Source organism: Pezoporus wallicus, unplaced genomic scaffold (genome assembly GCF_028554395.1).
Source record: "Pezoporus wallicus isolate ANWC-B61680 ecotype Strahan unplaced genomic scaffold, APGP_CSIRO_Pwel_v1 contig_6972, whole genome shotgun sequence".
NCBI lineage: Eukaryota > Metazoa > Chordata > Aves > Psittaciformes > Psittacidae > Pezoporus > Pezoporus wallicus.
This window is the reverse complement of record NW_026639643.1, coordinates 23,803-39,676: the sequence shown is the minus strand read 5'-3', so window position 1 is coordinate 39,676 and position 15,874 is coordinate 23,803. Positions and strand designations below refer to the sequence as shown.

General features: G+C 40.0%; 1 protein-coding gene across 1 annotated transcript in view; it reads right to left on the bottom strand.

The window, feature by feature from the left end:
• Window positions 1-14,295, bottom strand: part of DIAPH3 (diaphanous related formin 3) — a 225,541-nt gene extending 211,246 nt beyond the window's left edge. The window contains exons 1-2 of the mRNA XM_057415289.1: window positions 14,137-14,295; window positions 3,736-3,768 (exon numbers count right to left, since the gene is read on the bottom strand). Of these exons, the coding sequence (XP_057271272.1) occupies window positions 3,736-3,768; window positions 14,137-14,292 (189 nt within the window). The 5' untranslated portion in view covers window positions 14,293-14,295. The remainder of the gene's footprint in view (window positions 1-3,735; window positions 3,769-14,136) is intronic.
• Between the last annotated feature and the right edge of the window lie 1,579 nt (window positions 14,296-15,874).

The following is a 15,874-nucleotide window of genomic DNA, read 5'->3' as shown; positions in this document are numbered from 1 at the left end:
AGATCCCACATATCTTTAAACATAAATCATGCATACAGTGCAAAAATGATCTGACCTGTGCTTTTTTATGACTAGTAGTACAAGAAAATATGCTGGCTTATTTGCAAAATGGTATCATCACGGCAATATTGAAATCCCATAAGGATTTAATTTATAATGCATATTTTTTAAACAGAGACACATTAAAGAAACTACTTGAAAGAAAGCAACTGACACAGGTAGAACATAGCTCCAGCCTCAATACTGACTGGATCTGTGGGTCATTGAGCTACAGCAGCTTCGCCTCTGTTGGGTAACAGGATGCATTTTCCTCCTTACATTTTCCTCCCCCAACAGAACAAAGGATTTATTTTACCCACCACAGCTCACATGTTCACAGCTACATTGCCAGTAACATAAGATATTCTTAGCACATGAACAATTTTTGCTACTTAAAACACTAGAATAATCCATAGTGTCTTTTAGGTTAGAAAAGATATCCTTAAAATCATTGAGTCCAAATGGGCTTAAAGAAGATTAAAAATGTATATTCTTTCTTTGACAGCCGAATTGCTCTATAAAATTAACTTCTTACTATGTGATAAATTCCACTAGTGGCAGTAAAGCTTTTCATAAGAGAAAGACATAAAATAGAATCATAGAATGATTAGGATTGGAAAGGACCTTAACATCACCTAGTTTTAACCCCTCTGCCATGAGCAGGGACACCTCACACTAGGTCATGTCACCCAAGGCTCTGTCCAACCTGGCCTTGAACACTGCCAGGGATGGAGCATTTGGGCAACCTGTTCCAGGGCCTCAGCACCCTCACAGTGAAGAACCTCATCATTACACCTAACCTAAACTTCCCCTGTTTACCTCTCGTCTTACAGCTACAGCTGCTGATGAAAAGTCCCTCTCCAGCATCCTTGTAGGCCTTGTATATTGCATAAACCAAGATACAGAGAAAATCCCTTTTATATGACTTCTTATTCCTAATATGCTCAGTCTCCCAGAGATTATTTTACCTTTCTTGAGATCAAATAATTTTACAAATGGTAGAAAATTAAAAGTCACAGAGTTTAGGCCTATGCAGTCACATCTTAAATGTCTAGAATATATCCTACTCTGAACTGGTTTCTCTATATACTGGAACTTATACAGCCTTTCTTATCATCACAGCAGTTACTATGAAATCAGTCAACTTTATAACTTTCAAGCTGTAAGGACTTTTAGCAAGCATTTCATTTTTGTCTACATAAGAGATTTTTAATAAAATTATGTTCATATGCAGGTTTTTGATTTTTATGAACCTTACAAATGGTAGAAAATTAAAAGTCACAGAGTTTAGGCCTATGCAGTCACATCTTAAATGTCTAGAATATATTCTACTCTGAACTGGTTTCTCTATATACTGGAACTTATACAGCCTTTCTTATCATCACAGCAGTTACTATGAAATCAGTCAACTTTATAACTTTCAAGCTGTAAGGACTTTTAGCAAGCATTTCATTTTTGTCTACATAAGAGATTTTTAATAAAATTATGTTCATATGCAGGTTTTTGATTTTTATGAACCTTACAAACCATCTGTCGAAATGTGAAGCACTCAAGATAAAAGAAAAAAGGCTTGCTCCCACAGCGATCTGGCAGGTAGATGAGCTCTCATGTACCTATTTGCCACTCTTCTGTGGAATAAGATTAAGACTCCTGTCTTCACAGTTTGTAAAGAAAAAATGTAAAAGAAATGTGTCAAATGTGTAAAAAAGCAAGGTGTTTCTGAACTTTATAGAGATTTGTCACTAAAAGTAGACAATGCAACAGTGTCTCAGGAATAATCCAATACAATTGAAATACTGAAAGCAGTCTGCATTTTAGACTAACAAGTGTTGCTAAATTAACTGAATGTAAAAAAGTTCCTAGTGACCATGATACAACACTGTATTTGTAAGAAACAGGCTGCGAGTAATATTTTATAGAGCAAATTAACATGCAAATGAGTGTCCCCGAGAAGAAAGAAATCTATTATTTCATTGAAAGCTACAAAAATCAAGTAATCTTAAAACTTCAGGGTTTTAACTTTCTCTTACTACAGTTTCCCCCCATGGCACAAAAGGAATTTTGAGAAAACATCTTTAGCAATTTTTATGCTTGGTGTGAAATGCCAAAACTTCTCTGCTCTGAGCCACATTTAAGCTGCCTAGGACTCAGACACCTAGTGTTATTAGCTGTTTCCCAGGATCAGGCACAGAAAGACTAAACCAACAGAAAACTCAGAGGGACGAAAAACGTCAACTGGAAAGCATACCCTTGTTCCAAGATGAAGTTGAAAGTGAACAAAATACACATCTTTAGAAGCGTCTGCCACTGCAATATATAAGGATTGGGTCGTTTGCTTTTACTGTTAGCCTTTTATTAAACAGCTGTCATTTCCCTTTAAAATACATACATATGTACCATCACTTGTACAGACATGTACAGACACCTAGTATCTATTTTTCAGGTGACATTTCTTTAGTCTGTGAAGGGGCCTTAAGTATGCTCCAAGAAATTTAAGGAGTTGGGTAGGAGATTGCTTACAACAAAGCTATCAGGCTCTTTGTCCTTATTGCAACATGCAAAACATATCTCCTGACTTCTAGTGGCTATTATTACAAGTTAGAAAAGTCCAATAGGCTAAGTGTAATAAGGGATCAAGCTAGCCTGTTTAAAAAATAAAAATCCACAGAAACAAACAGCAAGATCTTGCGCATCCAGGCTTTAACCCTTCCAGGACATGACCAAAATTAAATTTTGGTTACCACAAAATACTTTGCTTTGACAGAACTGTGAACATTTCCTCAGCATTTCGAGAAAAAGCACAAATTTAGAGAATCAAAATTTCATTATCAACCCATCAGACTCAAATTTCTTAATAATTTCCCACACATGGAACTCTGCTAAAGAAATGGCAACAGGTGATTTAAGCTAATCTAGGAATAATAGGTGGAGGCAACATGCTCAACACAACCACCTTTGCACACCTAATCAGCAGTACTGGTTCCTCAGCTAGGAAGCACTTTGCACATTGTTCAGCATAAAACTCTCTACACTTAAGTTCTCAGTCATGCACAGAAGTACTTCAGCAAGAACTCTGTATAGCACTGAAGTCATAACAGGTGATCTTTAGATACCTACAGAACATTACTTCCTAGATAAAATCAAAGACCGTAAATGATCCACTTTAAGGAAAGCTATTCTTAACAACAAAAGAATATACAGTGAAATAGGTAACTTCAGAAGCAAGAAAAAAAAAAACTTGCTTTGTAATACAGAACCCCATCTGCTGTTCAGACAGATGAAGTTTGAGAAACAGTGCTAACATGACATTGAATATGCCTAACGCAGTTTGAAACAAGCATTAATGAGTTTTAGAATCAACTGTTAGTTTGTTAAACATGGTATTTTAAATTAGCCATGCAGCCTAAATAACTTTATTATTAAACATGCAATCACAGATATCTTAACTATACTGCATGTAAATTGGCACAATTACCTGTCAAGCTCATTTAGTTATGATTACAGCATACTTTAAAGCCATCCACAGATTTTTGCTGCTTGCACCAAGTATGCTACAGATAGTTACATTTTAGTGAGACTTTGCCAATTAACTAAATTAACTCCACAATTAAGAGCTTCTTGTATCCATAAGGTTATTTCTATTGCATTAGCAATAAGGTTATTAGCTTAGCATAGCCAAAGAAAAACTTGTCTTACCACATCATCTGTCAGTGTCTTGATATTTAAGTGCTGTAAATCAAACAGGAAACCAGTCATGTCATAATTGTGCAGGAAAAAGAAAAAAAAAACAAACCCCAAATAAAAAAGCAAGTCTCAGTTATAGCTACTGTTACCCAAAGTAAGATGCAAGTTAAGCAGTGTCGAACCATGGAACTTGATGTTTCTTGGCAAATTGTTGGATTACAGTGAACAGGTTAAGCTGGGAATACAGTGAGAGTCAAAACAATCTGTAGTCTAACCCTTAAGATAGAATAATACCAGAAGAACATAAACCAAGCAGAGCTTGAAGCAAGTTGTGTTTGATTATATTTTATAGCTAAATATACTAGAAAACCTGCTCATAATTCAGCTATAAGACTTATGTCTCCTCAAAATGGCTGTGAGAACACCACTAAGAAGTCTGTCCAGAGATTTTTAACTCAACAGAAAGAGGTCCTCAGCAGTTCAAAACTATCTGCCAAGTGCAGCACTCAAACAACTGAGACTGTTGACTCTCAAGCAATGCCTACATGGCAAGCAGAACACAAAGTTATGAGCAGAAAGTGACATTAGCATTTATTAGTAGTAACATTCAAAAATCTATAGATTAGTCACTGTTGTGTAAAACAAGAGTTCCTGAACCAACTCTTTGACTATTCACTGCACATTTACTAACACAGGAAGTTCTAGAATGTTCAGATCTTGCACAAACCAAAAGAGCAGCACCAAAGAACTGTGGCACCTGATAAGCCAGCATTGCAGTGATCCCATTTCTAGTTTTTATGAAAAGGCTACAACAGACTTAGCAAAGACATGAGAAGAACAAGAAGTCACATACTTGGCTATGCAAACTCTTAGACTCCCCTCACTGCCTCATGTACAAGGCTCGTCAGCAGCTACAGCAGCTGTCAGTGCTATTTCCAAATGAATCAGATTTGGAAACTCTTGCTTCGTCTTCACCAAGTCAGTAATAGTTAAGTATCATTACTTATGACATCTTCTCTGGCTTCTCCCTCAGGACTGCGGAACAATTTCTATAAATCAAATATTATCCCATGGTAGCTCTACTCTGAATACTGTCAAGAAACCGAGGAAGACGCATCTGATAAGTGGCTGTGAAGTTAAAAATAAAAAGCAAGTGAAGTGTGAGGAAACATTCAGTACTTGGTGACATAGAATAAGTTCTACCTTCAAAATAAAATTAAATAAACAAAAATTGGAGCTGGTCACCACTGCACTTTTGCAACAATCCCATTCCATGTCCCATCCCATCCAGATAAGGATTTCTAATAAATGAAAACAACAAAGTGAAAATACTTCAATCCCATAAGGAGACTGAAGATCTGCATGCTAGTCTTTTCATTGGTGTTCTCCTGCTGCACAGCTAGATCAGATTTTTGCCCCACACACTGCTACAGAGGTGGGTTTTATGACTTGTTCTTCTCATTCTGCTAAATAGCTACAAAGACAGCACGGGCGTTAACTTCTGTCGTTTGCCAGAGCTCACAACTTCATGTTTAGCAAGTTGTTGGTATAATACTTTTACCCTTAAGTAATCAAAACTGCAGGAGAAAACATTAACATATGGTCTGCAGCGTGGTAGCAAAGAACATAAACATTTATTCCTTTTTCACACGCATCACTTACATCACTAAGCCTGAAGCAATGTACAGATACCACTGTGAAACTGCTCTAACATGGTAAGAGACAGAGTAATCTGCTTAGAACGAAAATCTTCATTGTACGCTTCAAGGTAGAAGTTGGAGACTCATGTCAAAACTCACGTACATTCCACTAAAGACAGGAAGCACAACCACTTCCACTTAGGAACAGATGCTGGATGGTCTGCAACTGCCCTGTACAAGACACCATCATCATGCATGGAATCAAGGCAGTATTTTTCAGATTCAGGTTTTATTCTTTGAAAAAGATAATAGTTAACGGGATAGGTCAAGACACTGTTCTGCTTTGCAATTAAGCTATGAAATTCAGCAATGGAATTTACTGTGATACAGGATAGTAAGCTCCCCATTTAATATATCAGAACATCTCATTGACCCAGGTAAAATCTTACTAACTAGTGAAAAAAAGACTATAATTCAACCAATAAAAGACACCATAATGGTATAAGATACTCAATATACAGATATGAGCCTCCTAACTCTTCATCTTACTGTCTACCTACAGTACAGTAGTCTAAAATTACCAGCATAAGACCTCTTTCATATAATGTTATGGGGTCTGGTTCAAAAGTAAGTTCTATAGGGAAGCAGACCTGCTTAACCAGCACTCACCTATCAACACTGGTGACACTGCATTTCGAGATTTCTTTATAAAGCAGGAGAAACCCCATTTAAACTACAACCTAATATCCAGATCTTTCTACCACACTAATATTAAAGGAAACAACATCTGTTCCCAAGTGGAAGTGATGTTGGGCTTTATGTGTCTGTTTAGTGGAATGTATGTAAGTTTCAGATAAGTCCCCAACTTCTACCTCAAAGCACAGAACAAAGAAGATTTTCATTCTAAGCAGATTACTTGCACTAAAACATGTCAAAAGACTTAATCTGTGAATTTTATATATACTTACACTTTATATAAGTTATAATACTTCTCAGTCAGTGGAGCTGGTCAAAATACAAGAACTGGAGTGACCTTTTTTTCCCCTCCCCCTCACCAAGTCCTTCTCTTCTGGCAAGACTGTACAAAGTAAAACCAGTTGCCATTTTCCTGGTCTTTAATAGCATTAAAATTAGAGAAGCGCTGTGACTCCAGAACAGTAGCATATTTTTATTCTTCCCAGGCCATAAAAAACACACACATTCCTAATTAAGGGGAAAAAAATAACTAGACAACCATTAGGTAGAGGTTGGAGTGCTTTACTAACACAGGAACATATTTTTATTTTTAGGCCTGGATGTATCAGCTCACAAAACATAACTCTGCTCAAGTGAGCAGGTTGCCTTAAATTTAGGCCTGCAAGTAAATAAATCTCGCTTAAGTAATATTCCTCCAATATTCAGTTACTGTTATAAAACATGATATAAGCTTACAGAATACTACTCTGCAATGGATTAGAGGACTAATATGCTATACTGTACATATAGTGCATGAGCTACTCCAGAATAATAAAATTATTGGTTTTGAGAACATAGGAGCTATGTATAATTATCACTCTAGTCTGGTTTTCATGTAGAAAGTAGATGCATGAAATTAAACAGCTTAACAATGTTTTATGTACACTGACATCCTGTTTTCTAGTCAAAACTATACTAAACCATTAAGAGATTAAAGAGTTAATTAGGATACTTCAAAAGTCCAGAGTTATCGGTAGCACCTATACTTAGAAAAGCAGAATTATCACCATTGCTTTGTTTATAAATGTGTTTGTATAGTTGAAGACAACTAACGTTTTGAAATTACATCTTCTGTACTAACTTAGTTTGTAGTCTGGGACATGGAGGAAGAGGTCATTTTGGTTTGCTATTGAGTAAAAGCAGTTTAGTTAAAGTTAAGTCACAACAAAGGAGTGTATAGGTGTATCATACTTTGAGGACAGCAACCAATCCGAGATAGAATTACCCCTTATTGAAGATTATTTCCCTCAGGCATACTGGTAAATAGCCAATTCCACTGGGTACAGGATCTACACATACATTTGGTGTATGGTAAAATGTCCTTGATAAACTATCAAAAGGCCTGATCTCAAAACCATCAAAGATAGAGAGCCTTAGATAGAAACTGCAAGGTTCAACAGGACACACATCAGCTGAGGTTCACAACACATGCACAGCAACAAGACTATTTACAGAACAGAAAGAATACTCTCTTCAAAAAGGTCATATATGATGAAGCCATGTGTAATGCAACTTCTGCACCACCCAGCTACAGAAAGCAAGCCAAATACTACTTGGCTTCACATGTATTAACAATAAAATAATCTTACTGTTATGCAGAAAAGAATGATCTTCTGTTGCATATGCAAATAGTAGCACATACTGATGGTTAATCTACGTAACTGCCCACCAGTCAACTCTGGGTAGAAGCAGTGAAGTGAAGCAAAGAAACGAGAAATGCCACTTAATTGGATCAACAGTACTAGTGTGATCTTTTGTGTCATTACATTTACTTCTCTATCTTTGCATATGCATATTTATAAACAAATTCTATCTAAATGTGTTACAAGCAGTCCAGACAAGCAGAACCAAAACTCAGGAGAGTGACATCTTCTCACACAGTACTTCGGTCTGAATGACTTCAGCATTTTTTCCACCAGCACTACAGCTCACTGTGGCCTGGAATCAGTGAGGAATATCCTACCACAATAAAATATATATTCTATATCACCTAAAAGGTTTGGCACTCTACCAAAAGGGACATTATCTCTGGTCTCCACAAGTGCTCTTTTCACCATCACTTGAACACAGAGCAACATTGCTCATCTAACTTTCTGAATTAAAACAGCACGTTTAAAAACGGTATGTTTGGCACACGAACTCAAATCATGCCTGGCAGGGATGGACATGTTTGTATGCCACAGGGGTGGACAATGTCCGATTTGTTGATCGTAAGTGAAATTAGAAGACAGACAAACCATACACCACAGCCTGTGTGAGAGGAGTTTTCAGCATGCAAAGTAACAGGTTCTCAGGGAGCTAAACAAGAATGTCAACATTCCACTGGACTGAAATACTTCAATTTACCAAAAATAAAATAAATCCCACAGCCTGGTATCTAAATCTTTTCGATATATTCACTTTTGCCGTCCTTGCATAAGGAGGCAAAAAAAAAAAAAAAAAAAAAATCCAACAACCACCACATAACACCCCCTCCAAACCACTGACACGTGGAGCTTCTTGATACATTAAGAAGAGTTTACAGTCTACAGGGAGATGTAGAGGAAAAAAAAAAAAAAAAAATGAGAGGGTTCAAACAAGATGCAGTGATGAGTTTTAGAAGAACTGGCCAACTTAAGCCAGAATACTGAAACTAGATAAAGACTAAGGATATACATATAATCACATAATCCCCTCTGTGCCTTTTTATATTGGAAAGTGAGAAAGAGCTCACAACATACTGCCATTAATGCTACCACTGAAAAAGATTTAACACTAGCTGTTTTTTCCCCAGAGGCTATTCTCCAGCAGAAACACAACCACAAGACTGAAGCAGGGATTGCAAGGAAACGTGAAGGCTCAAGAGAGATGCAAATTGGACGATTACAGTGAATGCTATTACTTCAGGATCTCCTTAGTCACAATATTCCCTCAGTAATTTTGCTACCTCAGTTTATAAGTGCAATTTAGAAACTGCTGTATAACCCCACAGTGTTTCCTACTTTTAATTTCCAATATACTACTTCAGCATTTATTTAATGACTTTATCACACACTCTGTTGCTTGGAAAGAAGTCTGAGAAGCAATCAGGAGCAAAATTATCTTAACATGACAGTTTCCACACAGTGATATTCTTTAGACATTGATGAGTTAAACTCAAAATTGGTGCTTACAGGTAAGATTATACAACAAAGTGCTACAACACGACACTAAAATTTAATATCATAACCCACAGTGTTAATTCATGCCAACAAAAATAACAGCATGAGGAATTTACAATTCTACAAAGCTGCAATAAAGTCTTTTAGGTAACATCTGTTCAGCAATCATTTCTTTAAGAGACTAATTTAGATTCAAGGTCTTAACACTGCAGTGTAACTGCAGCAATAACTCAGTCACTTTGTAATTAAAGATATTGACACAGATCAGTCTTACCTTTCTACTCTATGCCAGAGAAATGAAAGTGGTTTTGCCCTTAACTACATTTTCTTTGATTTACAGACACTGTTAAATGCAAGCATTAATTTGTCTATTTTTAACAGATTGGTGCAAACAAGATAGCCATCTTGACTCATAAATTTCATGGAGAACCTAATCAAAAACATAACCAGAAAGTCACTGAAGACAAGTCAATGGTATACTGAAATTAATAGAAACACCTCTAATTTGAGGTAGAAATTGAAGATGAATAGAAGTCTTTTGAGAACTAGCATCTACAAGATATAACTCCACTGAAGAGCAATGGAAGGGGAAGGGGAAGCTTTTTACCCCACCTCTCAGCTGATTTCAGAAGTTTCCTGCTCGGTCTATGTAAACATAGAAAACAGGTATAGTCTCTGACATCCTTCAATTCATTTCCTTTTTTCACCAAGCCCTAAATCTCAATGTTTAATGTAAGAGCTTTCAGTACGCCAAAGTACCAGTGTACCACAAAATATCTTTACCCTTTCAAGAGTCCTGCTGTTCAAAACTTTGGAACTGCTGAACAAAGCCAAGCTGGTATGTGCTTCAAAATTAACTATCACTCCTTAAACAAAACAAAACAGAAAAATTAGTCTGTAAGACAGCTGATGCTTACAACTATTCATTTCTTCTGAGAAGTTTGTTTATTCAGAAAAGCAGTACTTCAGAGCCACCTTTAGACTCAACCACTACAACTGTTTATCCCAAAGACTCTTATGTCCACCCTCCAGATGAAGTGCTTTTTAAATAGAGATATTTACCCCCTGCTAAACAAGCTTTTCTTTGCAAGGAAAAAAAAATATAAAAAGGAGGTACATATTAATGATGCCAACTTTGTCAACTAGCAATCCAATTTCACCTCAAGGTTTGTCAGAGAATCAAATTATTTTTCAGATTAGCATATCTGCTGTGACAGCTCAGTATGTTGCATTGATTGGAAGGGTCCAACCTGGAACTTACTTTCAAGCCTTTTGCACTGAGGAAAATTAGACTAATACAGTCCGGAGAACTTGAGTTCACTTAATCTGACAGTCAATTTCATCGACATCTGACAAACGATCAGAAACATAATTCAAGTCACATGAACAGGTATGGCATTCTAAGTAACCCAAACATAGAAAAGGCTACAGCCTGTATGTAAGACTAGATTACATAGAATCCAAGGGCTGAGGTAAGTTTTATGTCTTCTAACACAAAACTAATTTAACTAATAAAACTGTATTGAAGATGTTTTACAGGAAGAATAAGATTTGAACCACACAGAACAGAATAATTTACATTGGAAAATATCTTTAAGATCATTGAGTCCAACTGCTAACCAACTGCCAAATCCACCACTAAACCGTGTCCCCAGATGACACATCTACATATCTTTTAAATACCTCCAGGGATGGTCACTGCCCCACTTCCCTGGGAAGCCTATTCCACCCACCCCACCACAACCTCCTTTCAGGTAGTTGTAGAGAGCAATAAGGTCTCCTCTCAGCTTTCTTGTCTCCAGGCTAAACAACCTCAGCTCCCTCAGCTGTTTCTCATAAGACTTGCGCTCTAGATCCTTCATCAGCTTCACTGTCCTTCTCTGGACACACTGCAGCACCTCAATGTCTTTCTTGTAGTGGGGAGGCCAAAACTGAACACAGGATTTGAGGTGGGGTCTCACCAGTGCCAAGTACAGGGAGATTATCACTTCCCTGGTCCTGCTGGCTATGGTATTTCTGATACAGGCCAGGATTCCATTGGCCTTCTTGGCTGCCTGGACACAAGCTGGCTTATGTTCAGATGGCTGTCAACTGGCTACTAATACTGACAAGTCCTAAGTCAACCAATAACCCCCCCCCCCCCCCAAAGTCATTTTCCACCAGGCAGCTTTACAGCCACTCTTCCCCAAACCTGTAGCTTTGCATGGGGTTTTGCATTGGGCCCAAAAGCAGGACTTGGCACTTTGCCTTGTAGAACCTTTTACAACTGGCCTCAACCCATCCATCCAGCCTGTCCAGATCCCTCTGCAGAGCCTTCCTATCCTCCAGCAGATCAACACTCCCACCCAATTTGGTGTCATTTGCACCGAGGATATATTCAATCCATCCCCCCCCATTCTGGGGGATAAATATAACCAACTCCTCCTCAAAAAAAAACAAATAAACCAGTCGTGTAAGACAACAGGAGGTAGACAGGAAGGAGAGTTTATCAACTTCCGATTTAATAGCAAAGGGATAAATATTCTGTATTGCAACAGCTTAGGGCATAAACTTATAAAGCAATAGAAATAAAAGTGTATTCATAGTACCCTTCAAGAACCAAAGAAGCTGGTTGATGACAACAATTATTAAAGTAATTCTACCTCTACCACTGTGTGTTTCTTCACCAGAAATTATCCAGAGCAAGCCAGGGATTAGACGACAGTTCAAAGGTTATAGTAGCTACAGCAGCTCCTAAAGTTTTGAGGCACAGAGCAGCCTGCTGCTCTTTAGTAACCTCTGAATTCCACAGATGACATTCGTAAACTATACCACTCACAGCAATTTACATGAAGGCAGAAACAAAATCCTAAATTCCATTCAAGAAATATTCACCAATTATACTTCTTAAGGTCATCCAGTGAGCTAATGGCATATCTAGAACACAATTCAGGTTTGCAGAACTATCATTCTTCAGTCCCTATCAACACCCCAGGGCAAAACCTTTAAGTGATGACTTAAAGATGAAAAAATAGGACTACCATCTACAGTCAAGCTGCAGTTTGACAATTAAGGGTATTCTCAGTCATCCCTGCTTCAAGAGTTTCAGAAACTGGGCAGAAGAGAACAAAACTAAAAACACACACATGATGATCATACATACTACAAAGCTAAGTCAGATACTCAACTGAGCTCCCGTTGACCCTACCAGGGTCAAAAAACAACACTGTGACCTCAAAAAGCAAGGCAGCTGATGCCCACATCTCCACATGCTCAAAACTACTCTTGCCTATCCTGGGAAGGCTAGACAGATATCAAACAAGATCATTTACATGAAAGAGACGGCCTTCTTTCACTGAAAAGCCAGTAAGACTTCAAGGAAAAAAACCTCTGCAGGGTTATACTTCCTGTAAATTACTGTATTTCCATTTTAACACATGGTTAGGAAAAAAAGCTGAACACATTGGCAATACTGTTTTGGCACGTAGTTGAGGGGGGAGAAGTGAAAATGTTCGCAATCTCTTATTTGCATAGGAATTTAGCAATTGAAATTTCAATAATAAGTAAAACCTCCTGACTCAGTGCTCTTGTCAGTCTCAAACACACACAAATCCATCTCTCCCGCACACCACAGAATAATCCAACCATCAAGTCATATACTAGTAACGCTATTCAAACTTTCAGACTCAGCAGATCATGTGGTTTTTACTCGGGGATCCTATACTCAGGCACGGCCAGTCAGGTCATAACATGACAAAAATGCATGTGCCCCCAGGGGATACATAGCCATTTATGAGGACAACCAAACAGCTGTCTGTCACAGTTTCATATACACCCATTCTAACATGCAAAACCAGGCACAATGACTTGGTTGAAACAGCAATATACACAGCCACAGTATGAAAAGGATTCCAGGAAAAAGGAATGCTAGGAGCAAGTTGTGACCTCCCAGAACAGGTTTGGCCAGCCTACGGTTTGATATCACTCATTGGCTGACTTTTTTGAACCTGTGTTCAAGCGTCAAACACTGAAGTATCAAGTATCACACAAAGACACCTTAGAATCAAGAATCCACTCTATGTTTTGCATTACAATATCTATTTCATCAGCACATAATACAGTTTAGAGCAGGTGGCCCTAGAGCTGGCTGAACAAAGACTAATGTGTATCTCCTAAATATGAACAAGAGATGTATCTGTTCTACATGTGGTGGATATGAGCGTATGTATTTGTCCCAGCTTTAAACGTGAGAATTTCATGATGCTCAAACAAAACCCGACTGGTCGCAAGTGCTTTTTAGTTAGAGCACATCTTACTGACATGCTGTCTTGTGGACAATTATTAGTTGCCTCCAGTTCCCTAGCTTACTGGTGCACTACCCAAAAGGCTTGTAAAAGCAAGGCTAGGGAGAACTTTACTATATCCCTTAAATTCAAAGACTCAGTTTTTCACCAAAATTAAAAACAAAATTAACAAAACAAAAAAACACACCACAATTCAGTTTTATTAAAGGTAACATCGTTTAAGAGCTAGAAGTCTGCTCTGTTCCCCTTACACCTATAGCTGTCAAACAGCTAGAAAGACAACAAAGCTTTATGATGACGAGGAGAGGCCCGAAAACTTGCTGCTAAATAAAGCCGTGCCCTGGCAGGCAAGAAGAAGCAAGCTGGAGCGGGCGGGCTCACGCCCTGAAGCCCAGTCGAAGTCAACAGCTCCGTTTTGTGGAGCGTGTATTCTTATCCGGCGCCCCGGCCTCTCAGAGGGCTCCAGGCCAGGGACCAGGCCCGAGGGGAGGACAGGCCCCCTGGCACAGGCGTAGCAGGCAGGCGTCGCGCTGGGCCTGGCTGCCCATAGGCCCTCACCTCAGGCAGCCCCGCACCTGTCACAGGGGGAAGCGGGTGGGATAGACTCGTACTTACGAATTTGGGTTTCCTGCCGTCCGCCACCTCCTCAGGGCCGCCAAGGAGTCCACTCCCCGGCGGGCCCTTCCGACGGAGCCCCTTGCTCTCCCGCCCACCGCGACCAGGCGGCGAGGACTGAGCGTGGTAACGTGGCCGCGGCCGCCGCGGCTCCATAGCCGTGCCCAGGAAAGGAGAGGAAGAGAAATGAGGAGAAGCCGCGGCCAGCGATCGGGCCCAGGCCCAGCGGCCCCAGCCGAGCTGGACGCCTGCGATTAGCGCGGCTTAGCTGGGCTTGGCCAGGCAGGGAGCCGCGGGGGGAGAAAGGGGAGGCTCAGGACTAAAGCCGCCGCCGCCGCCACCACCACCACCACCACCACCACCTTAATGCAACGAAGGATTTAGCGAGGAGTCACTAATCCCAGCAGCGGAAGCAGTGACTGCTCCCTGCCCAAGAACCGCCACACCGGCGCACAGCACGGAAGTAAGGACACGCAACCCCAACGGCCGCACGCCACCGCCTGTCAGAACCTAGGAATGTAACGCCGTCCGAATAGTCCCGCCACTGCCGGTCCCGCCCGCGGCCTCCCCGCGATAGCCAATCCGCGACGGCAGGATGGAAATGCCGTTTTCCGGTTGGCTGGCATTCTGCCAATCACCGGTGAATCAGCTGCTCTCAAACTGCTTCAAGCTCCGGCGTGCAGTACAAGTTACCGCGCCTGGTTATGTAACATACCGGTTCTCCTGCCCCTGCCCGCACTGTATGTCTCTGGGTGCAGCGCGGCAGAGTCCACGGAATAAGACAGGGCTGCTCGATGGAGTTACAGAGTTAGTTTTAGTTCGGAATGACTGTGAGCGCGGGGGTGGCAGTGGTCCGCCCGGGAATGGGGCAGTCAGTGTGCGGGTCTGTAGGCACATACGGGTTGCCTTCTGGATTTGGGCGCAGGAAGTTTTATGCTTCTCTAACAGCGGCCATCCGTAGTAACGCCCCTTGGACGGGGGGATGTCGTTCACCTCAGGCAGAAGGAGTGAGTGGTCCTCCCGCCTGCCTTATCCTCTCTTGTCAGAATACCGACAGAAATGGGGTAAATCTCCGTGTTTTGAGGTACGGCCTTCTCCATCTAAGGGGTCAAGACAAATCTTGACCCCCTCAGGAGTGTTTTATTTCGCTGTCCCCCAGGCCCTGCCTTTGCTTCGAAAGGATCTGATCACACTCACCCAAAGGATAGGATGGGTACCTTAGCTGTTTGGCCTAGGATGGTGACTTTCAACACGTGGTTTTGTTAATAATTCTCATTTCATACGTAGAGCCACTGTTTGACAGGTGAAAACTGGTGTATCTATTTCTATATTTTTTTTTACATTTTTAGAACACTGTAAATACACATTTTGTAATGTATTTTATATATATATATATATATATATTCAATTTTTTTCTACCATAGGTTTGCCGGTTCTGGGCTAAGACAGGAGAATAACACAGGAGAGACATAGGCCCTATTCAAAACAGCGGCAGTATTTCCATCCACCTCTTCAGGGCAGGATTTTGGTTTGTGATCAACAAAGTCTTTACGGAGGAGCAAGCAAGGCTGCAAAAGCAAGCATACCTACATACTGTATTTGTATAATGGAGTCTTGTTTTCTGTCACAGAAAGGCCTCCAAGACTCTGGGGAAATACACAGATAGCCAGAGATTTCATTGCACTATAGACTAGCAATTTGTATATGCTTAAGAAAGTAACTGAATTCTCATTACTAC